Source organism: Rhinolophus hipposideros, assembly GCF_964194185.1.
Source record: "Rhinolophus hipposideros genome assembly, chromosome: 18".
Lineage (NCBI taxonomy): Eukaryota > Metazoa > Chordata > Mammalia > Chiroptera > Rhinolophidae > Rhinolophus > Rhinolophus hipposideros.
Window position 1 is genome coordinate 34910315 of NC_138064.1, and position 24298 is coordinate 34934612.

Here is a 24298-nt window from a genome sequence, read left to right on the forward strand (position 1 = left end):
GCCTCACCTCCCAAAATAATATGTTAAACACAAGAATAGCACCCATAAAACTAATAAAGAATTATAAGAAAATATACAGCAAAGTACAGAATGGTGTAATACTGACTATTAGCAGCAGTAATGGACAGGGTATGAAAGGAGAATGAGGAGAGGGGACACTGAGGGAGGGAGGGCAGCAGAAGCAGACGCCTGAGGCCTGATGGCTGGTGCAGAGAGGGCAGTGGGTGTGCAGGGATTTCAAGGAGGCTGTAGACCAGACTTCACTGGTGGGGCGACACTGAGGACGACCCACATTGGGCAGAGGGTAGGCAGGGAAGATGGTGAGAAACTGAGTTCAGTAACAGGTAAGGTGGGGCCAGATCATGGAGGGACCCTGGGAGTCAGGCAGAGACATTTACCTCGATGAAGCAGACACTAGGAACGCACTTCCGATTCCTACCCAGGGCAGGAATCCTATGGGGCTCAGCCCTCTTCAGCACCCACACATCCACCCCTCAGCTGCTGCTCCACAGCTTTGTCCTTTCTCAGGGAGGTGACTTGCTGAGAGCCAGGCATTTGAGGAGGCAGAAAGGGAGAGACTTATATGATGGTTCCAGACGAAAAGATAGTCATGAAGGAGATTAAATCAGAGGGTCTTTGAAATGGATCCCATCAGGGGCTTCTCAGGAGAACAGAGTAGGTACAAGGGTCTGGCCCTTTGCCTCAGTTTGCAACTTTGAAGGCCCATTCCAGCTCTAGAGCACTCTGGAGGGTGAGCTGAGGCTTCGGGTACAACTTCATGGAGGGTCAACTTGTCTCTCTGCCCAACCCTGCCTTCCTCACTTCCTGGCAGGTGTATCTCCTAAAGCACTCCCCAATAAACACTCATGTCATTCTGCCTCCGAGTCTATTTCCAGGGAAGCCAAATCTAAGACTGTGCTTCAAGAGGACTAATTTAGCAGCAGAATGTAGGAGAAATTGAAAGGAGGAACACATGAATCGGACCCAGAAAGGATATTTCAATGACCTTTGCTCCTTTATATCTGGAAAGGAAAACAGCAATTTTGATAGAAAAGAGGGGAATAACAATGGTAGCCATTCTGATGAAAACTCTACAATGGTGACAGATCACTTATGTGCAGAGAGAGGAGTCTAACAGACAACCTGATTTATTTTAGTCAGTGAAAATAATATCAACCTTGAACGCAATGGGATAATTGGTCTGGGGCATTCAAAATAGAGTTTGGTTTGGTCATGTTAAGTTAGAGACAGTAGCAGTACATTCAATCTGAGTTATATTAAGTTGCCTGAATTTAGGGGCTAAAATAGTCAAGGCTAGAGATGTGGATTGGGAAATCAGTACAGAAAGGTGACAGCTAATATCACAGGGTCGTTTAACTCTGGTGAGGAAGTGAAGAGAGTCAAGTCCCTGCGCTCATGAGATGCCCAAAAGAAGTAGAAAGAGGAGGAAGCTTCCACAGAGAAAAGAGGGGATTTCGGGATGCCAGGTTTAACAAATAAAAATACAACACGGGATGGCCAATTAAACACTGCATGGGTCATACAGTTCTTCTCTGGTAGCAGCAACAGTGTCAGATAACAAAACCGTGTTAAGGATGACCAAAAATTTGAAAAGGTCATGGGATTTTGCTAAGTGGAAGTCACTTGTAATCTTGAAAGGAAAATATTCTAGCTTTTATTTGAAAAATTCTATAAAAAGTTGATTTCTGTTTGAATTACTGTGTGTGCTTTCTTAACTTGTGATCAAATTATTCTTTTACCAAAATTATTTCAAAGGGGGGAATTTCATTGCACCTGAAGAGAAAGGGCAAATGTTCAGCATTAAAAACTTCCCTTTTTCTACTGAGGGAAGGTTAATATTCCTCAAAACTCTGGAAGCTCTCAAAAGACTGGTTGTCTACATTAATACATGCATTATAAATGACTATCTTAAAACCTTAAAGAAGTGTCTTCTCTCTTTTCTCTAAGGGCCACAAATTGCTTAGAGTAATTCCAAGGACTCAGGGGATACACAGCAATTAAAAAGAAGACAGTTCCCTACATGTTTATTTCTATTAAATATAAAAAAAAATCTCACTCATCAGGGAAATGAAAAACATGAATCACACTTATTAAACATGAGTTATCTAAACTAAGCTTTTAACTTGCAGAGATGTATCAATGCATATATTTATGTATGTGCATGTATGCAGAAAGAACTGTATCCTGGAAATATCAGCATTAGACAAAGCTTGCTAGATATCCTCTGGATCACACGTGCATAACAAATCATTTCAATTACTTCCTTGTAAATAAAGAAAAATAAACATTCTTCATAGGAAAAGTCCATAGATTTGAAAATCTCTGCTCTTGACTGTCATCTCAAATTTGCTTTTGCATTATACTTCATCTCTGAAATATAAAAGACCATGTACTGCCCTCCAATGACACATAAAGCTTCCACTAACAACTCCATGCACAGACCAAAGCAATATATCACCATACTTAAGGATTTGCCTGAATGCTTTATGAAGCCCAAAAGCAATACACAGCTTAATCAAATCATTGAAATAATATACCCATATATTTCATTGGCTCAAGTACAACAATATGTATAGTAAAATGGCAGCAAAGGAAAAGTTTGTGTAACAAATTATATATAAACAAACAATATATGTTGGCCATTTGTTCTTTGTGGGCTTTAAGATTTTGTTTCACTCAAAACATTTTAGATTAATGAAGATTTTACTAAATAAGTCAGGCAGGACTTCCTGTTAAACATTGCAGATTTACTGCCAGTAATTTTTCCATCTCATGCATAAAATTCAGAGTTGAGGGAAAATATTCCTAACAAACTAAGTTTACCATCATTTATTTATTCAGAATATTTTTATGATTTTATTTTTAATGGCTTCGGTAAATCTGAAATTATAATAGCATAAACTTATTGACAAATATTTCCAATAATCCACTACTGAGATAAAAATCTTCTGGGAAATAAGACAGTGTCCGGAAGTCTAGTTTCTCAGCCTGTAGCTAAGCTCCCAGAAATCCCCAATTCTGAAAACTTTCAAACATGCATTTGACAACAAAATCGTGTAATAAGCAGCTGTACTCTCATGTTTTTCTACTATCAGTTTGATTTAGTTCCCTTTATAGAGCAACACTTTAAAAATATTTTCTCTTGCACTAATTATTCAACTATGTGTGATATCAATGGGTCCTGTTATACTAACTGCCTTATGAAACAGCAGGGTGTCTAGTATTTGGTTCACCTACGTTCCCCAAATTTAACTGGTTATGGGTGAATCCCTGGCAGTCAAATTTCAATTGCTTTCTAACACATTCATGATCCTGTTAAAGGACTGCATGTTAGGCTAAGAGAGGAAATCTGGACCAGGAGTTGAGTACTGATCTGGGGGCTCTGGGCCAATCAAGTAGCAAATCACTTAAGGGTTAAGTTGTTAACCTCTATGATCCTGCCTCTGAGAAGCAGCCTGTGCTAGTGTTAAGAGCTGTGCTGCAGTCAGATGGCTCTAGCTCTGCATCTATCTGGTAGGCAATCCCGTGCGTTTATGATCTGCTGGTTAGATGGGTAGATGGGGAAAGTTACGGGCTCCCCTTACCCCCCATCAACCATCTGCAACACTCCAAATGTATGAACATAAGTGGGACAGATCCAAATGTACCCTGGAAGTCCCTGAGAGAACAGAAATGTATAACTGCTTTCCATCAGGCTTATAATCTTTATAGTATAATTAAAGGCAATTAGAAAGCAACGTCACAGACAACTATTTATGAAATGACTAGTATGCATTTAGAACTTTTAAAAAACATTACCCAGGTCATCTTAAACAAACAAACCCAACGAATCTGCTGCTCATCATAACTGCCTCAAATCTCTGGCCAAACGAACATGATGCCCCTACAGAAAAATGAACCCTGGTCTTCATCAAGAAAATTTGATAATCCTAAGTACTTCTGTGAAACCAAGTTGTCATCATTAACTCTGACGCCTGCTGCTGGCTCCTGCCCACACTAGCCCTAAACTTCGGGACAGAAGGAAGGAGTGTCAGCTCACAGACAAGAGAACCAAAGCCAAGTTCTTGCTTATTATTTCCTTTAATTCTTTTTCTTGGGTCCTATTCAAATTGTTGGGGCTTTTTAAAAAGTGCTGTTATCAATTTAATTCTTATGAGTATACTCAGGGCTTGCCTGAGATGGCATGTGTCCTGAAAATATAAATGTCCTATACTAAACTAGGCTTTAGCTTTCTACTTCTAAACTTTTCCCATGATAAACTACATGCTACATTTTCTCCACATATGGGATTAATTTGCATTTTAAAAAATTACAATGGGAATTATTTGATGGTCTTTTGAAGAGTTCCACCACATTCCAAAATGTCAGAGGAAAATGAGAAATACAGAGAAATCTAAATGACGTCTCCTTTTGGCACGTCTCACCAAGATCAGATATATTTTGTGGTGAGAGCTGCATTTTAAAGACATGATTCATAGCAGATCTCTGACCATCCTCTGTACAGTGATGACCCCCACGACTTTCACTCCAGGCCTGAACTCTCCTGATCTTGGTAGTTCAAATGACCTTCTGAACTCTCTAGGTCTCAGTTTGTTCTTTTATTTAATGAAGGAACCGGATTACACAATCACTAAAGTTCTCAGCTCAAAATCGTACGACCCAGTGATTTCTTCTGGGATAAATGGTTATCACCTCAAGTTCAGCACATGTCACATCTGTTCAAACACTTTGATCCTAAAACGGCTGCCACTTCTGGCTTCCTTGTTTCTTCTGTAAATGTTTCTATCAACCTCAAACTCACCCTTGCTCAAGGCTCAAGACATTCAAATCATTCTCAGCTCCTTACTAATCCCCCTAGAAAGACTAGACACTTACTTCCTTTTCAGCATCTTGTTTTAGCTTCTTTTTCCCAGGCTTCATGACATTCTCTTATAGACCCCTGGTGTCTTGGTTTTCCCCTCACCAATTCTCCTAGATGCCCTGGACATATAAATGAACCAGTATCAACAGTGAAACTCATGTCACAGTAACAAATGTGCGAGTAACAAAACCCAAAAAGAACAGAACTCCAAAAAAGTAAGATTTTGCACCGAACAATATCCAGATTATCTTTTTAGAATAATAGTGAACACAACAACAGCTAGTTTTTATCAGAAAACATTTAGGAACAATCCACACATCCCACTATAAAGGGCTTTAACTTCCTCTACACCGGTCCAATGGGTGTTGAGAGGAGCAGGAAGTGATATTTCCTTAGTCAGCTACTCTAGCAGACATGCCTTTCTCTGTTCATTTCTCCTTGCATGAATCCTACCTACCTATATACTATCATCTGAATGTTTGTGCACAGACCACCCCGCAATTCATGTTGTAATTCTAACCCCCAAAGGTGAGGGTATTAGTAGGTGGGGCCTTTCGGAGGAGTTTAGGTCATGAGGGTGTTGCCCTCAAGTACGGGATTAGTATGGGATCTCTCTTAAAAGAGATCCCACAGATGGGGCGGCCGGTTAGCTCAGTTGGTTTGAGTGTCTTCCTCTTAACAACAATGTTGCTGGTTCGATCCCCATATGGTCCACTGTGAGGTGCACCCTCCACAACTATGTTGAAACAACTACTTGACTTGGAGCTGATGGGTCCTGGAAAAACACACTTAAAATAAATAAAAGTTAAAAAAAGAGAAAGAGAGAGATCTGACAGAGGTCTCTAGCCTCTTCCGCCATGTGAGGATACAAGAAGTCTGAGACCTGGAAGAGGGCCTTCACCCAACCATCCTGGCACCCTGGTCTCAAACTTCCAGCCACCAGAAATGTGAGCAAGAAATTTCTGCCATTTATAAACTATCAGGTCTCTGATGTTTTGTTATAAAAGCCTGAGCTGACTAAGACACTATCATGTAAACTCAACCCAAATCCCATCTCTTCCAGGAACACACCGGAGATCTCTTTCCCTTTTAACTCAAAAACTACTATGGCCCTTTTCATTACTGTTTAAATTCCATGAAAACAGTAACTGGACTCTGGGTCAGTTCCATTTTGGCAGCCGTAGGGAAAGAGCTGGCACATGACTAGTCAATGCTTGTTTCACACTACAACCCTCAGAATATAAAGGCGCAAGAGTTATCAACAATTTACAATTGAACACAACTGACTATATCAAAATGTAGTGAATGCTAAAAGATAAGTGTATCAGCAAAACAACAAAACAAGCAAGTGAAAAAGCACAAAAAGAAAAAGATTATTTCTGTGACAGCCAGAAAGTTTTCAGGAAATAGACAACACTTTAACAAGGTCTTAAAAGATGGTCATAGCCGAGTTGGGGAAGGGTTGGGGGCACTCAGGCTGGAGAAGGGCAAAGGACATTCCTTCCTCTAAGATAGAGCTTCTCTGGCTGCTTCTCTACTATACAGTCATAATGTTCAACCTGTCAGTTGCCGTTTACAATCGGCTTCTTGGCTGCATGAGTTAAACCGTGAATTTCTGCTACAATTGGGTTATTTTGTCTCACTGAACAAATAGTATGTTGTGATTAAAGCTGTTTGTCAAAAACTGACAGCAGTGACATACAGCTTCAAAAGGTTCCTCAGTATAACCTTAGAGGATGTCTCTTCCTTCTTCCAAGTGGTTGGGGACAGCGGGCGGTCAGTTCAGCACACAGAGGCTGCCCATCCTTTCTCCACCATCCTGGAATGATGAAGGCCATAAGAGCACTGGTGTCAACACTGTTAACTAAAAGACAATTTCTCACAAGCAATTGGAATGATGTTATTTTTTTTTTTTAAGTTCTGATGTAAAATGTGACCCATGTGTCTTGTAATGACAGAACAGGCTGGATAGTACCAACAGGAGACCCTCAAAATCTTCCTTCTGATGGAATACATTGCTCAGGTGTCACCTCTTCTATCACTTTAAAGCAGGGGTGTCCAAACTGCGGCCCAAGGGACCAACTGCGGCCCATAATCCATTTTTAATTGGCCCACAGCAAATTCCAAAAATATACTTAGTTTACTTAAATAAACCAGGTGAGGCAATATGTACTTCACCTCGAGTGAGTGGCCCGGCTGTTTGTGTATCTTACTGCATATGGCCCTTGGTGAAAAACGTTGAAAAAAGTTTGGACACCCCTGCTTTAAAGGCTCTGACTTACCAACATGTTCCCTCTCACTCTTTCCCCTCAATAGACTTTTTGTTATCATAGTCCTATAATTCAACTGATAGCATATTTATCTTTCTCCACTAATAAACTTTCTAAATCCACAAATTTTAAGATTGAAAATTGGAGGTATTAGCTTTTCTGCGCAACAAAATAAGTTTATATCTGATAATAAAAGTAACAAAGTTTAGAAAAATTGAAAGAGACAAAGATTTTATAGATTTTATAATTTAATAATTTATTGTCAAGTAAGATGTAATAATCACTAGTAAATACATTTCCTTCTATTTGTAGCTAAGCATATATATTAATAAAATAAGGTGAAAATTTATTTGAGGTACAAATTTATAAACCATAAAATATACCCACTGTAAGTATAAAATTTGATCATTTTAAGTAAATCTGTACAGAGTATCGCAGTCATTATTATAACTCAGATTTGTCCAACCAAAGAACAATCCAGCACTGGAACAATTTCATTTCACCAGAGAGTGGTGACAGTTTACAGCCAATCCCCACGCCCCACTCCAGCCCCAGGCAACCACTGATCTTTCTGTCTTTACAGATTTGCCTTTACTGGGAATTTTATATGTATATGCAAAGTTCATAGAACTAAGCCTAATGTTTTCGAGGTTCAAACATGCTGAAGCATATTATCGATAGTTAGCCCCTTTTTATTGCTCTATGGATATTCGTCATTGTGTTTATCAGTTCAACAGCTGAGGGACATTTAGATTGTTTCCTGGTTTTGGCTATTATGCATAGTAATGTTAGGAAGATTCATGTATGTGTCTTTGTGTGGAAGTATGTCTTCCTTTCTCCTGGGTTGATGATATCCAGGAGTGAAATGTTGGGTCATAGAGTAACTTAATATTCAATTTTAAAACAAATTGTCAATGTGTTTCCCAAAGTGACTGTACCAGGTGATATTCCCACCATAACGTATGAGGGATGGTGCATTCCACTTCCTTGCTAATATTTGGTATTGTTGGTCTTTTCAATCATAGCCATTGTATTGGGTGTATAGTCATCTTTCATTGCTTTTTTACTTTTCATTTATTTTATGTCTAACTACTTTAAGCACCATTTTATGGGCTTATTAGCCATTCATATGTCTTCTTTAGTGACTTCAAATTGTTTGCCCATATAAAAACATTTGGGGGGGGTCTTCTAATTATTGTTTTGGACCTATTTACATATTTTAGATTTTTTTAGATATAAATCCTTTATCATACATATTATTTCGAAATATTTTTTCCCAATGTGTGGCTGATCTGAAAATGTCTTTAGCCTTTATTTTTGAAGGATAGTTTTGGTGGGTGTGGATGTTTTGTTGGATAGGTTTTGTTTTGTTTTGTTATTAAGCATTTTGAATATCTCATTACATTGCTTTCTTAATTGGTTTAAATGAGAAGTTATATCTTAAACTACTTTTTTTTCTCCTGCATGCAATGAGTTGCTTTACTCCTCTTGCTTTCACGATTTTCTCTTTGTCTTTCAACAGTGAAACTAGGATGGGTCTAGGTTTGGGTCTCTTTATGTTTCTCCTAATTTTAGTTCATTTATCTTCTTTGATTAATAGATGAATCATATTTTCCAATAAATTTAGTAACTTTTTGGTAATTATTTATTCAAATGTTTTTGCCCCTTTCCCTCTCTCTCTTCTTGTGGCACTGTCAAATTCCTTTCCATAAAGTTTGTTTCCATATACATGACATATCTGTTTTTAAAAATGAAGATAAAAATATTTCCTTGCTTACTATCTTCTTGTATGTTTCTTAATCATTCAAGGAAATTTATCCTAATCTAGAGCTTGAAGCTATATGACACTAAATTCTATCAGTACTCACGAATTAGTTATGAATTAATTATTGCTCCTAGTTTGTCATCCTTTCACTATTTCTGTTACTAGATAGTACATAGTTTAGGCAACAAGAAAATACAATAGCTTCTCAAATATTGAAAAGTACACAGATATACCAATGGATTGCATTTTTATATAGCAATTTGTAGTGGCTATGATAATTACTGTTATGAAAAGCAATTTATATGTAGATTATGAATTCCTATCACATATCTAAATTAGTTAAGAAATTTTTAAGGGAAGAGGTATCATCTTTGCAAGACACCTCAGTTAAAAGACCCCTTAACTTGAAATCCTAATTTAGCTGTTTACTAGCAAATTGTTTGACACAAGACAATTTATTTATCTCTAGGCCTCAATTTCCTCACCTGTAATTTGGAGATACTGATATCTATATATAACATAATATTATTGTGACAATTAAATGAGGAAGCATTTTCAAAAGGTTATTAGCACAGTAGGTATTAAAAAAGCCCATAGAGATTTTTATCCAGTTATAAATGCCTTCAGATTAGAACTAGTTACATAATCTTTCTAAAAATGTTTTAAATGTAAATGTATCATAGCTCAATTTATATTTCAAAAAAAAAATTATTTCCAAATATAATTTTAAATTTATTTCCAAATAAAAGAGGATACAATGTAATATAAATTTTTGACAAATTTAAAGCAGACAAGAAGTCAATTACTTGATTTAAAAAACTTTATCCTTTAAAATTAAAGACATGAAAAAAAAAACTTGATTTTCATAGTTTGTGAAGTCACATGATCTAACGGCTTGCAAATTTTTTGTTGATAACAACTGGCAGACACCCATCAAATTACGCAAAGTTACAAAGAATAACAATTTTGGCAATTTGCATAAGCTTATTTAGAATCAAAGTCTAGACTGGCGGATTTTTATCTTCCATTTACAAAATTTTTGTCTGTCAATTGTCAAATGCTCTGAAGCAATTTACGTTAATTTTTACGGTGACAGACATAAAGGGTTATTATTAAAGGGTTTAAAAGAAACATTTTAAACACAGTAAATGTGCATCATATTACAGCATATGTATATGAAGAATACTGATGATACAATTATAGATCCTTTGTCCAGGTAAAGATTCATGCTGGTATTATTATTTTAATCATGAAACTGTAAGATCAAGTAGTCTGAACCCTTCAAAGATGAAGAAACTGAAGGAAAATATGTGACTCATTAATGATCACATAGCTAGTAGCACAGTCTCTATAAAGACTAAAAATTTTCCAACTTGCTGTACGGTGATTTCCCAACCTCATCTTTCTGCTTCTTAGTAGCCTAAAAAGAATCTATATACAACTTTGATCATATAAGTTCCTGCCAACTGTACTGCAGTGTAGTAGAATAAAAAGAAATGATTTGGAGTTTATTCATGCACTTTGATTCACTCTCTCGCTCATTCAACAAGTACTGTGTGGCCGTCATGTGTCAGGCACTGATCTGTGCACCGGGTAGAAAATCCAAGCTGAACTCTATATCTGCCACATAATTATTTGTGTGACCTGGGACAAAAATTTATTTAGATCTCAGCTTCTCAATTACTGAAGATAACATCAACCTTCCTTAAGATGTTGAAAGATGAAATGAGATCATGTACTTGAATGTGCCAAGTAAGATCCCCAATATAGGTACAATGACCTAGTATCTAAATTGCACCACCACATAAAACAACTGCCACATGAATGTCAGTCTTCAAATTTAACATGTTGAGATTGAACTTATCTTTCCCTTCTTATACCTGCCCCCACTGGGCAGTCCCTTTCCTATTATTGGCTCCACTATCTATCCAATTACTCAAACCAGAATCCTGGAAGTCATTCTGAATATCTCCATCTCTATGAAGCTCTATGCCCTGCCCAGGTTATCCTCTTAACTCCCTCCCAAGCATGTTCATCTATCTCTCCTTACTCCCAAGGCCTTTATACAGGCCCTCATCATTTTTTGCCTTACCTGCTTCAATACCTTTTAGTCCCTCTACACTAGCTGCATGACCCTGAACTGAAAATAAGGAGAGTCAGTAAAAATGTTGAAGGGTGAGAGAGAGTACACCCACAACATCCATCTCTTACTCAATTCCCATGATATGGGCAGCAAACTTAAATCCTATAGGCAGGAGATTACATAATCCTTTCTGTGGAAACTTAAGCCTCTTCCCAAGATAAGATGCCCACATATTGACATCTGAGGGGCTATGAGGGAGAAAAACTGGTTAACCCACTGCCATCACCCTACAATAAAGCCCACCAACCAACGCTTCCCATCCATGCACCCAGAGCTTCAAGTCAGCATATTAGTGTCTCATTCTTAAATATGAGTTGAAAATCAAGATCTTCGGGCAGTGGAGAACGCTTCCAATAAGAAAGAGAACCAAACAGACAAGCAGAAAAAAAATGAAACAGAGACAATACAGAAGAAAATTAAAAGGAACTATATCACTTATCCTCGAAGAGAGATGAGACAATAACTCTTCTTAATCTTCTTTTGGGAGTTTTCCGTGAGATTATATCCAAATCTTCTCCTGAATTTTTAACTCTTGTTAATGTATTTTTTGTTTCCAAACAAGCTTCATTACTCCTTGGTTGTTTCTCCTTGATGGCCTCATCTTTACATTTAATGGATAAAATATCCCCCAAATCCTATAAGGATAGTAGTATTTACATCCCCCTTTTACAGATGAAGAAACTGAGGCACAGAAAGTTTACCACACTTGCTCAAAATCACACATTTAGGAAGCAATGGAGGCCAAATTTGAATCCAGGCAGTAAGGCTTTAAGAGCCCAGGTGCTTAACCACAAGTGAAACTAACTCTTTTTGGTTGGTCATTAGTCAACTGCAAGAGCCAAACATGCAGTCTGAGTGCCACCAAGTAGGTAACTGAGAGAACCCCTAGACAAGGTGGTCTCTAAAATCTGACTAACTTCCAAATTAGCTCTTATAGGAGTAATACATCTCAAACAATGATGACACAATGAGTGCCTTAAAAAACATTTGTCAATGAAAGCTGAATTCAGAAATGTCTAAGCTGAACACAAAATTGCTAAATCCTAAGAGATATTAAGACCTTTGAAAGACACCTAATTTCACCTGTCACCCACCGTATAGGGTCAGATGTTGCATTAGCATGGAGGAAAGACTCATTAAAAATTGTGCTTATTATTTACTTGTTAATTTAGAAATCAATACAAGATGATGAAAAATGTCACAACACTAATATTGATAAAATACAGACGGGAACATATAGCTGTCCACTCTCCCCACTCCTCAGCACTGTGGTCTGGTTCTATTACAGGAGCTCCTCTTCCCATCTGTGCCCACCTTCTCCATTCAGCTTCCAGGAGCCCAAATGAGAAGGTCAGGGAAGAAAGAGGAAATGGAAGACCTGACTTCTGTCTGGCAGATACCCTCTCTCACCAGAGAAGTGATAGGGGTAAGATGTGTCTTGGCATTTGGACACTTGGAATTCAGAAATCATCTTGTCAAAGAGAGAATATTATAAACCATGTTTCCCCAAAAGTAAGACCTAACTGGACAATCAGCTCTAATGCGTCTTTTGGAGCAAAACATAATATAAGACCCAGTATTATTATATTATTATATTATATTATATTATATTATATTATATTATATTATATTATATCAGGTCTTATTTTACTATATTAATTTTTGCTCCAAAAGATGCATTACAGTTGATTGTCCAGCTAGGTCTTATTTTCGGGGAAACACGGAAGGATATTTAGGTTCTATTTGATTGTAAGAACTATGTAGTTGTTCGACTGCCTATCTGGATAAAAAAAAGACTCCTGTGAAACAATGTAGGATCCCAATCAAGATTTACAACATTTTGTCTTTGAGTAAATGCATTTGAAGTCCCAACAATAAATATACAGAATTGTGGAAGTAGACCTTGGTCATTTTGCATCTACTTAGTAGGGTAGGGATCTCCATTATATCAGTTCTCCCTGCTTCCAAGCCCAGACTGTCAATGCCTCAATCATATTCGCTGCCCTGACAGACATAATCTCTCTCAACATGAGCTACATTCATTCAAGAGTCATTCAATCATTCAGAAAAGTAGTACTTTTAAAAAAAAAACAAAACTTCACAACAACAAAAGAGCCTCGGCAGATAGAAACAAGAACAAATCACCCTGAAGAAAGCTAATACATTTATTCATCGGTCTAATATATGTCTACATATATTAGAAGAGTATGTTCAGAACCACTATACGGCACATTTTTCTCCTAAGCTTTGCAAGGTGCAATGCATGTCTCAGTCCACTATTATCTACGAATCTCTGTGAAACAGAGAGGACAAAACACTTGTAGTGGGTTGAGTAGTGTCTCCCCAAAATTCCTGTCCACTCAGAAGCTCAGAATGTGACCTTACTTGCAAATAGGAATTAATTAAGTTATAACGTACTATCCTAAGTTATAACGTACTATACTATAGTAAGCCATAAAGCCAACAACTGCTGTCCCTATCAGAACAGAAGATACACAAAGAAGGTCTTGTGCAGACCCAGCCAGAGATTGTACTAATGCAGCAACAAGCCAAGAACACCAAGGATTGCTGTGAGGCACCGGAAGCCAGGAAGAGGCAAGAAAGAATTCTGCTCTATTTCTTTCATTGGGAACATACACTGCCAATACCATGGTTTTGAACTTCTAGCCTCTAGAACTGTGAGACAGTAAATTTCTGTTCTTTACGCCACCAAATTTGTGGTGATTTATTACGGCAGCCCTAGGAAAGTAATACAATACGCCAAACGTGAAATGCAGAAAATGAAACTCGGATTGGTTAATTACCAATTGAATTACAACTCAGATATCAAACTTAACATTCAATCTTCAACAGCAATTATATCAGACACCTATGAGGAAAAAGAATTGTGTGGTTATAGAAATGAACAAAAATAAAGAGGCTGTGACATAAAATGAATGGGATTAAGAACATCAAATAGCAGTCAAATACCAAAATTTTTAATGGCTCATTTAAAATCAGCCATATTTTGTGTTTCATAACTTTACCAAATTCATAAAAAATAATATCAACAGATAATTTATATACCAAACATATTGTACTATTAAAATATTTAATTGTGTAATTAAATTAAAATTATGAAATAATTAATTAATCATTGAAGGGTCAATTATTCATTTTACCAGCAGTTTAACTGTTTCCAAATAAAAGAGGTTGTATTTCTCTTTTAATCTCCCCTTTAATTTCTATCTACTTTTGCCTCCCTGGATATCTCAGTTTTTATTTGAAATCTAAATGTTTCCCCAGAATTATAATAGAATAAACAGTGTGTGTGTGTGGAGGGGGGGAAATCAACTGAGGAATAAACCAAATAAAAGATTCAATTTCTGGAAAAGGGTAGAGAGAGGAAGAGAGAGAAGAGCTGGGTAAAACTATTCAGACCTGTGTTGAACAGAATATATTCGAATGATGAGTTCCACACTACACAGTTTACCATTACAAGGTTCTTTTTCTTCAACATGCTTAGTACTGGCGCTTAGCTACACTGCTGAGTCTATTTTTCCTTTCCCGTTTTGTACCTTCCCTTGACCCATATGGATACTGCCCCACTGTCTTTATTGAATAATGTGCCTTCACTTTTATAAGCAAACTTTTCCCTTCCTCCCCCGTCCCACCAAATTTTTACTTACCTTAAATGAATGCCAATACTATAACCCTCTGCATGAAACAAAATGCAGTGTACGTTCAAATTTTCTACTTAAAATCTCTATGATAGTGTAATGTTTAAGTGTGGTATTTGGAGTGTAACTGCCCAGGTTCAACTTTTAACTCTGACCACACACTAGTGCTGACCTTGGGTGAGTGACTAACCTCTCTGGGTCCAACTGTCTCCACTTTAAACTTGAAATAATGAAAATGCACATCTTTGATGGTTTTGTGAGAATTAAGTGAGACGAGGACCTGGTTGTGTATGTACAATGTTTAAGCACATACTAAATATTGTCTATTGATATGGTTACTGTTATAATTTTAAATTGTTCTCTATTAGAGTATCTTTAAGTATAACTCTTGAAGCGTAACTCTCACCGAAAAAAACCATTAGATATTCAAGAACCCAAAAAAGGAGACAACTGGTTCCCTCACTTTCATTCCTCGTCTGAAGAAATCTTGGCTAAAAAAAAATGTTTGGACATCTAGAATATAATATCACAGAGTAAGAACATACACATTTTGAAGTTGTTTTAAAGCTGGTATATTAAGAAATTTCATCTACTCCATTTCAAACTGCCTCATGACTCTTCATCAGTACCATTAAAACCATGGCGATATCATAGATGGATTTTAAATTAAAATAGAAAAGCTGGCCCTTAGCACTGCTACTTAATTTCTCTAAACTGCCATCAAAGATAGAATAAGTTTCAAAGCACCTGAAAATGAATTAAGCCATTAAGTACTTGAACTCTAAAAGATAAAATTCAAAGTCCATCTTTGGACATAAATCTAGATAAGATCAGGGTTTCTTACAAGTGTTTCCACTTTAGGTGAAAATTATGTGTTAAAATCTAAATTCCCAGGTAAGTTTATAAGTGGCAAGCAGCCACTTGAAAACTACTTTACTGTGCATAGTGCTTTCCTATTTTGAAATCTTCCTGCTGTTGACATTTTGTGAATGAGGAAATTGACCAAAACAGCAGAAAAGAGGCAAACTAAATTTAAAGTACTTCATCGCAACTGAACAAGCCATGCCTCATCAAAGTAAAAATATGTAAAAATGAACATATCCCAAGCACCTCCCACCTTCGTCCTAAATATTTCAAGCTCTACCACTAGCCACACAGAGCAGTTACTGGGTACCAATTTCTAGAAGTATTACTAGCCAAAAATTATGAGCAATGGTGAGAGCTTTTGCTTCCACACATAAATAGGAGACAAATAAGACTATGAAAGGCAGGAATGAGAAGGCAAGAGAAGAACAAATAAGCAATACTGACAGAGTTTAGTTCTTCTTACTATACGGTCATTTATAACCATTAAAAATCACTAAGAAGTCAAATTTTAATAGGAAAACCTCAAACTATTTTATCCAAAAGAAAATACAATGTCATTTTGTGAGCAGTTCCTGCAGGCCTCAACAATTCTTGTACCATTTCCTGCTTTCCAAAGCACTCAAAACTCTGAGTTTAAAGACTCCTTGGGAAATCAAAACCATAATCAGAGTACATAGCTCCTGAGAGGTGGCAAAAAACAAGTCCTGTGTTCCAATTAGGGTTATTGGGACCCAAAGCCATTAGGGGGTGTCATGGATTAAAGTGTGTCCCGTAAAATTCGTATGTTGAAGTCCTAACCCCAGCACCTCTGAATGTGACTGTATTTGAAGACGGGAATTTTTCAGAGGTAATTAAGTTAAAGAGGTCATGAGAGTGGGCTCTGATCCAATATGACTGGTTTCCTTGTAAGAAAAGGAAATTTGGACATAGATAGGTATAGAGGGAAGATGATATGAAGACATGAGAAGACAGTCATCTATAAGCCAAGGAAGGAGACTTGAAATAGATCCTGCCCTCATGGCCCTTAGAAAGAGGACCATGGCATGCTGATCTTGGATTTCTAGCCTCCAGAACCATGAGACAATCAATTTCTGTTTTTTCAGCCACTCAGTCTGCAGTATTTTGTTATAGCCCTAGCAAACTAACACAGGTGACGTGCCTTGTATTGTACGATGATGAAAAACAAAATCAGGATCAAAAACCAGCTTTCCAGACTAACATTCATGGGGCTTTCCACCTTACTGCACTGCTTTGCAACTTAATTCCTGTTTTCACTCAAAGTTCTCTCCCACAAAAATCTTATACTTGGTCAACACGTTAAGGACAATGCTAAATATATACTGCTTACGCTGAACTCTTGTGAGCTACACTCCTACATCACCAATAAGACACTGTCATATAGATGTCTCATGACATCAAAATGCCTAAAACCCAAATCAACTAACGCTCGAAGTTAGCATGATACCGTTTTGGACTCAAAGAACATCTAGGTACAAGATCCAACTCCTTGGACAAATCATCTAAACTCTTTGAGTCTCAATTCAACATTTATAATACAGATTCTATAAAAAATATAAATTCTATCCCCCCCAATAAAGCCTCCAAAGGTGTTATGTGAAGATTAAATTGGATAACAGTTCTTTCAAACTGTAAAATGTTAAACGCAATTCTCCATGCAATCACAAACCATTTCTGTCTAGCAATTTTTACTAATTCAAACTCAAAACTATTGATATTTCCCTCTCAAATCACCTATAACCAATAACTCACCTAGCTCTGACAATTCTTTCTCTACACATCATTTTTCTAATAAACCTAGTTCCTTATAATTTGAAATTTATACTACTCTGAATGACTGATTTATCAGCTTCCAGGTTCCTCTTTATCTAATCTATATCATATCCTAATATCAGGTTTATCGTCCTAATATACTCAGCTACAAACTCTTCAGATGCTGTCCAACCACAGAACAAAGTCCCAGCCCTGCAATCTATAACACAACTGAATCCCAGGGCCAGTTTCTAAGCTGATCTCAAGACTTAACTTGTGCCCAAGGGGCCTTGCCTCATATCCAGCCAGTATGAACAGACAGATCATCAACAACATTGATGGCCCCAACTGTCACAGCTGCATCCAGTTATAAACTTTCTCTTAACCTTGAACCTAGAACAGCACCAACAAGAAGGTTAGGATGGTTAATCCCTGTATACAATCCACATGCTACAGAGCATATCTGCTGCCCAGTTTCATTTTCTTCCTGCTTCTACTCTTGGCCCAGAATCTCTTCGCCACTCTCCTACACCCTAACATTCAAAGTCTACCATAATCAAATTCAATAGCACTCTTAACCTTGCTTCGTTCCGTAGCTCAATGGGAACCCACTGCTCCATCTCGGCCAATGGTTTTCAATCTCATCAGACCCATTACCCTCTTTACATAACAAAAACTTTATAAAGATTCCTTTACTATTAATGAAATTAAATTCATAGATAATAAGACCTACGTACACACATAATTTCAAAAATTTGCATATGAAATTTCAAATATATATCTACACATAAACGTAATTCAAAAAAGAAATTTAAAAAATAACTTATAAAAAAGTAATGTATTAAATATATAAGTAGTCAGGCAAAACTGTACCAGAAAATATGATAGAGTGGTACTAGCATCTATATAGAGAATCAGCAGGAACACACTACTACAAATTCAGACTAATTGAGAGTGTTATATTAGCTACTTAAATAAAACAAGCAGTAATGCCATTAGATAAACAACTTTCCAAAATGGTAAACACATTTCAGTAACGTTTTAAACAAAACAAAATATATTTTTCCTTTGATTTAACTGCTGTATTCTTAGAAAATTTGGTACATATTAAATGTGTGCAGGGCATACTTTGGGTTTATATGTGAAATAATTGAGTTATAGCCTAAGACAAATATAAACAGGTTTTCACCTGCATGAATGTCCAGTAGGACATCCAAAAGCTTATGGGACATAAAACAATTGTTCATTGGGTTAAAACAGGAGTTGACAAACTTGGTAATGTGCCAGACCGTATGTACTTTAGGTTTTGTGGATCATACACTCGGTCACAACCACCTGATTCTAAGAAAGCAGCCATAGTCAACACATAAATGAATGGGAGTGCTGTGTTCAAGTAAAAGTTTATTTTCAAAAACTGGCAGTGGATCTACGACTGTAGTTTGCCTACCTCTGCATTAAAATGTCCTACATATTGCAGGATGCCCAGCTCCTATCCATTTAATGCCAGTTGTAATATCCAACTATTGTGATGACATCTCCTATTCAGCAATAACCTTCCTATCCTCCTACACCCACCAAAGGAGAACTCATGACATAAATATTCCTATTCACTGCACTTGAACTTTCTTGTCTCAGCTCCTGTTCTATACCTATCTGGAATGCAACTTGTCCTCAATCTACTCTTCACTGCTTGTCTCTCTTATGCCTAATTCATGACCCAGCTCACACCTTGCCTCCCTTGACTAATTAAGGTATTTCTTTAAAAGTTAAAATCTTTTAGAAAAGATTTGGCATTATAATGCCACCTAATATTACCTAATATTATTCCCCAATTATTATCTATATATTCTGCTTCCTAGCTGGAAGGCAGAGTATGTGTCTAATACTCTGTCATATTTACAGACTCTAGCTTAATGATTTTCCTTAACTCACTCAATAAATATTATGATTAGCATGCTAGACATTGAGTATATAGCAGTGAATAATTAGCAAGGTCCCTGATCTCACTAAGATTATATACTAATAAAGAGTGAAAATAATTTCACGTTCCAATAAAAACTATAAAGAGAAGAGGTAGTGGCATGGTGAGTAAAACAGGGAAAGATGATGGTCAGCTGCGATTTTAGATATGATGGTCAAAGGAAAGTTGCGTGAAAAAACAATTTAAATTGATACCTGGCGTCTGAGAAGAGCCAGGGAAGAACAATCCAGCCATGGAGAGTACCATGACATAGGAAATTTTGTAGCATGTTTGGGGAAAAACAGGTCATACAGTATTTGAAACTGAAGCTTTTAAATAAGAAGTGACACAATATGATTTAGGTTTTTAAAAAGATCACACTGATTACAGAGCAGGGAAGGGGTAACAGGAAGGCAAAAGGAGAAGTAGAGAGTACAATTAAGAAGCTATTACAGAAGTCCAAGCAAGAACTAACGATACCCTGGACAGGGGGTGGCAGTAAAGAGAGAGAAAGTAGACGGATTTGAGATATCTTTTAGAGAAGTAGCTTACAGATCTCCTTCATGGGCTAGATTTGGGGAGGAGAAACACTTGGTGCTACTACTACTAATATTGAGGGAGAGGGAATGGTTTGAGTGGTGGTGGGGGAACCATGAGTTCCATTTGGATGTGTTAAGTTTGAGGTGACTGTTACACATTGATTGATTTTTCAAGGTTGAACCAGACTTGCATTCCTGGAAAAAAACCTCACTTGGTTTATTATCATATCAAAAGGACATATTATCCTTTTGATATATTGCTGGGTTCAAGAGGAAATGCCAGATAGGCAGATGGATATATATGAATGTAGATAAAGACAAGGTCTTATCTAAAGAGAGGCATATATAGGTCATCAGCTGATAGTTGTTATTTTAACTCATGAAATAATAAAATCACATGGGAAAGAGTACTGATTAGAGAAAAGAAGGCCCTTTCCCTGTTTTAAAAATCCCTAATATTTAGAGAAGGAGCCAGCACAAGAAAAAGAGAAAAAGCTACCTACTTGGCAATCTGGTATCACAGAAGATAATATTTCAACCACGCATGATCTGCTAAAAAATTTGGCAAATTAAGACAGAGAGGTGTCTATTTGATTTGGCAATAAAGAAGGTCACTGATGACATTTACAAGAAAGAACATTTCAGTTGAATAGTAATGATGGAAACCAAATGGACGTGTATGAAAAAGAGAATGAGAAGTGAGAAAGTGAAAACAGCAAGGAGACTTCTCAAAAATAAATGTAACTTGTAACAACAGTTGTGGAAAATAAATCAAACTAGTGACAGAGCACATTCAGTTCATCAATACCTTAATAATGCTATTTCAGTAAATCACTGACATTATAGATCAGTAGAACAAATGGTTGTGGTTTCTTGCAAAAATACACTGAAGTTTATTTCAAGATAATCTGTATTTAAAAATGTAGTAGAGGTATTAATACTAAAAGTTCTGAAATTGAAGCAAAAAGTTCCCACTAATAAAAGAAGATTTTTTCATTTTCTTGGAGTAGAGAAACTATGCAGGAAATAATAAAGCAAAAGATAGAGCAATTTTATTCAATAAAAATTAAAAACTTATATGTGACAAATACCTAAAATGTAAAAGAAATTTTTAGGAAAATGACAGAATAGAAGAAAATATTGTAACACAAATGATGCTAATATATAAAGAGTATCTATAAGTCAATTAGAAAAAAATAGAAAACACAGTAAAGAATAGGAACAAAGAAATCAAGAAAGAAAAAATACAAATGAGTGATAAGATAGTATGATCGCCCATTTTTAAGGACTTTCCTTAAAAGTTATGAATATAGAGAATATGAATATAGAGTAATGCTAGATTAGTATGTACCTTAGGAGCACTGCAAGCAAAATCAAGTATACAAAATTCCTCAGTTAGTAGTAGTCTCACCATCAATACAGAGCAGTTCGTTTTGTCCCCACACCTAAGTATACAGCAGGATAGTCTTATTTTATTTAACAAGGCTTGATATGATTGCAAAAGGCACTGATTTTTAAATTTTACTTTACACATTTTAATGAGAAATATAACCATATAATTTAGAAACCCAGCATATTCAGAGGTGTATAATATTTAAACAGTTATGGGCATCATGCAAACACAAAAGCAAAGATAACAAGAGAAAATGCCTACCTTCCCTGATAGCTGTAAAAGGTGTACCTTCTTCTTCTTGCAGCCTGATCACCTTCAGGGCTACCAACTTCCCATTTACCCTGAAAAAAACAAAAGAAGAGAAGCAAATCCATTAAAATAAGTTCCTGTTATCTATAGTCATCTTCCTTACAATTTATACTTTCTGCACTGAAAATGTCAGTGACTCACTTATGCTGCCACAACAAGATTAATTTCAGTAATGCTGGGAATTCTTTATCATCATAAATATTCACACTTTAAACATTCACATTTTAAATATTCACACTTGAGTAGTCCAAGATTTAACTGAAGTTTTCTTTGATTCACTCTACATTCCTTCCAGAATGAAACTAGTGCTTAACAAAATCACCAACCTTGCATCGACAATTATTCTCTGATTAATTAGAACTCAAGCTGTCAAAATAACTCTCTCCCTTTGTTTCTCCAATAGCTCCTTTGTTTCTTTTGCTGAAATGTCTTCATCTTCAGTTTTAAAATGAGGTCATTCAATCCCCAAGGACAGAATCTTAACACTCAGCCTTCCCTCTTCCCTCTTCCCTCTTTCTCCTTTCCTTCCTCCCTCCTTCTCTTTCAACATCACCCATTTCTCCTTTCTTCATGACTTTTTCTTACTAGAGCACCCTAAAATTCTATTTGGTCTCATTCTGTTTTATAATACAGTACATGATCAAAATAAAAATTATGAATATTTTACTATTACAAGTTACACAAGACCTACCCAAAGCAGATGGTTCTTCCAGATGCATTCTAAATATGTATCAGCTCTAACTAAAAGTAAGACTGTGCTAGGAAGATAATTTTTTATCCAGTCAATTCTGTTAAAAAGACATGACTATCTACATTAGTCTTCTAGTTGACTGCTCTCCTTTCTATCTATACTAGAGCATGCAGCATATTTTGTTAATTAAAATAGTTAAAACACGCATACATTAAAATTTTTGTTAAAAGATACAAGAAGGCATTTGACAAAAAATAAATCTCCCTGCCACAGCCTCCTTCAGCCACCCAGCTCCAGTCCTCAGAGGGTGCCACTTACCATTGTTCATATGCACTTATGCACACACACACATTCATACATGTACATGTGTACATATACATGCATACACATACATACACATACACAAAATGCATATATACACACATACACAAATGGCAGTACGCCACACTCTTAATACATTGACATTGTTTTTTATCACTTAATATATTTTGGTGACTTCCTCATAAGTTCATAAAAAACTTTCTCTTCCTTTTGATAGACCACAGGGTATTCCTTTGTCTGAGAGTGTAACATGTTTAATTTACTCCTAGTCCTCTATTGATAGGCATTTAGCACGTTCCCAATATTTTGCTACTAAAACAATGATGCAAGAAATATTTTGGACACCCATGTAAAAATATGCCCATAAGAAAATTCCTAAAAGTGGAATTGCAAGATCAAAATGTATGTGCATTGGTAAATTCTAATCCAGATGAATACTGGGAAGTTGTCCTGCATAGAGGCTGTGCCAGTTTACACTTCCTTTAGTAAATGAGAAGAGCTCCTGTCTCTCCTTCACCGGCAAGTTATCAACCCCTGAATGTGCCAATCAGGTAGTTGAAAAATGGTTTCTCACTGTAATTTAAAATTGCAACCAAGATCTTCCGAGGCTGTGGAACTAGCAAAGGAGAACTCACGTGGCCCAGAGAATCCAGTGCCTGAGTCTGAAATAAAGAATTTGAAGATCTTTTTTTTAAAACTGCATCCATTTGATCTGTTTTTGCTCAAAAAACTGCCACAGACACAAAAGTTGAAAGTCTAAGGAATTTACCACAGCCCAGCCATCCTAGTGGCATTTCTCATTAAACTGATTGCTGAAATACATTATTGGTTACAGCGATCGAATTAGGACATCTGATTATAAGGCTCCACAAGGCGCCATCCGCACAAGCATAAATGCTGTGTTCATTTTTCCTTGTGTTTCAGCTGGGAGGACAGCCTGCTGTGTTTTTGCCCTGTGACTCTCCTCTCCCAAGTACATTACTTTAAGTTTTCTAATCCTGACTGTGCTCTAGGTACCCAGGTGCAGGCAGAACATTAATATGCACTTGGGGTTCAACTGGAGACTATACCTTGTGCTCTTCCTTTTGTCCTTTATGACTAAGGGAGGCCTTTGGCAGGGCTGGAGGCTGGGATGCAGGCAGGGTTGACATCTGCACAGATTATTCTCAGCCCAGTTGAGCTCATCACTATCTCCCCAAGGAGGCAATAACTGATTCCAGGAAATGCTTGGAATTTTCCCCTCATTTACTGATATTTTCCCCTCACCCATTAAAAAAAAAAAAACCACACACAACCTACTTCCCACAAAGCCTTTCCATTTCCCTTGAGATTGTTAAATTATATGTGTCATGAACCGAAAATCCTGGAATACAGGGAATTCATTTTTTGAAGGTTATATACTTAAAACACACTCTCAGACCATGAAACTATGATTGTCCTGTATACACTGAAAGAAAACAAACCTGTCATGGATCCAACACACACAACTAGAAATGGAACACCTTTAAGTCATCTCAACTAATGTGCATCATTTTTGTTGTGAAACAACATTTGAACATATTTACTATGATAACTGCATAAAGGAACAAGATCTAGGTTAATGGAATTCTGATTCTGAAGCATAATTCTCCATGAATTAAACCTCCAACTATTAATTTCTCATAGTTATGATAACCACAACAGTTAAAGACATTGAGATTGTATGTATTGCATCATATGGAACTAAACA

The 24298-nt window shown here is 36.6% G+C and overlaps 1 protein-coding gene across 3 annotated transcripts in view; it reads right to left on the reverse strand.

Moving 5' to 3' along the window:
- The window catches only part of CDK14 (cyclin dependent kinase 14), a 563325-nt gene that overhangs the window by 349424 nt on the left and 189603 nt on the right, over positions 1-24298 (reverse strand). For all 3 annotated transcript variants that reach the window (XM_081079441.1, XM_081079443.1, XM_081079442.1), the window contains one exon: positions 21510-21589. In XM_081079441.1, coding sequence (XP_080935567.1) covers positions 21510-21589 — 80 coding nt within the window. The remainder of the gene's footprint in view (positions 1-21509; positions 21590-24298) is intronic.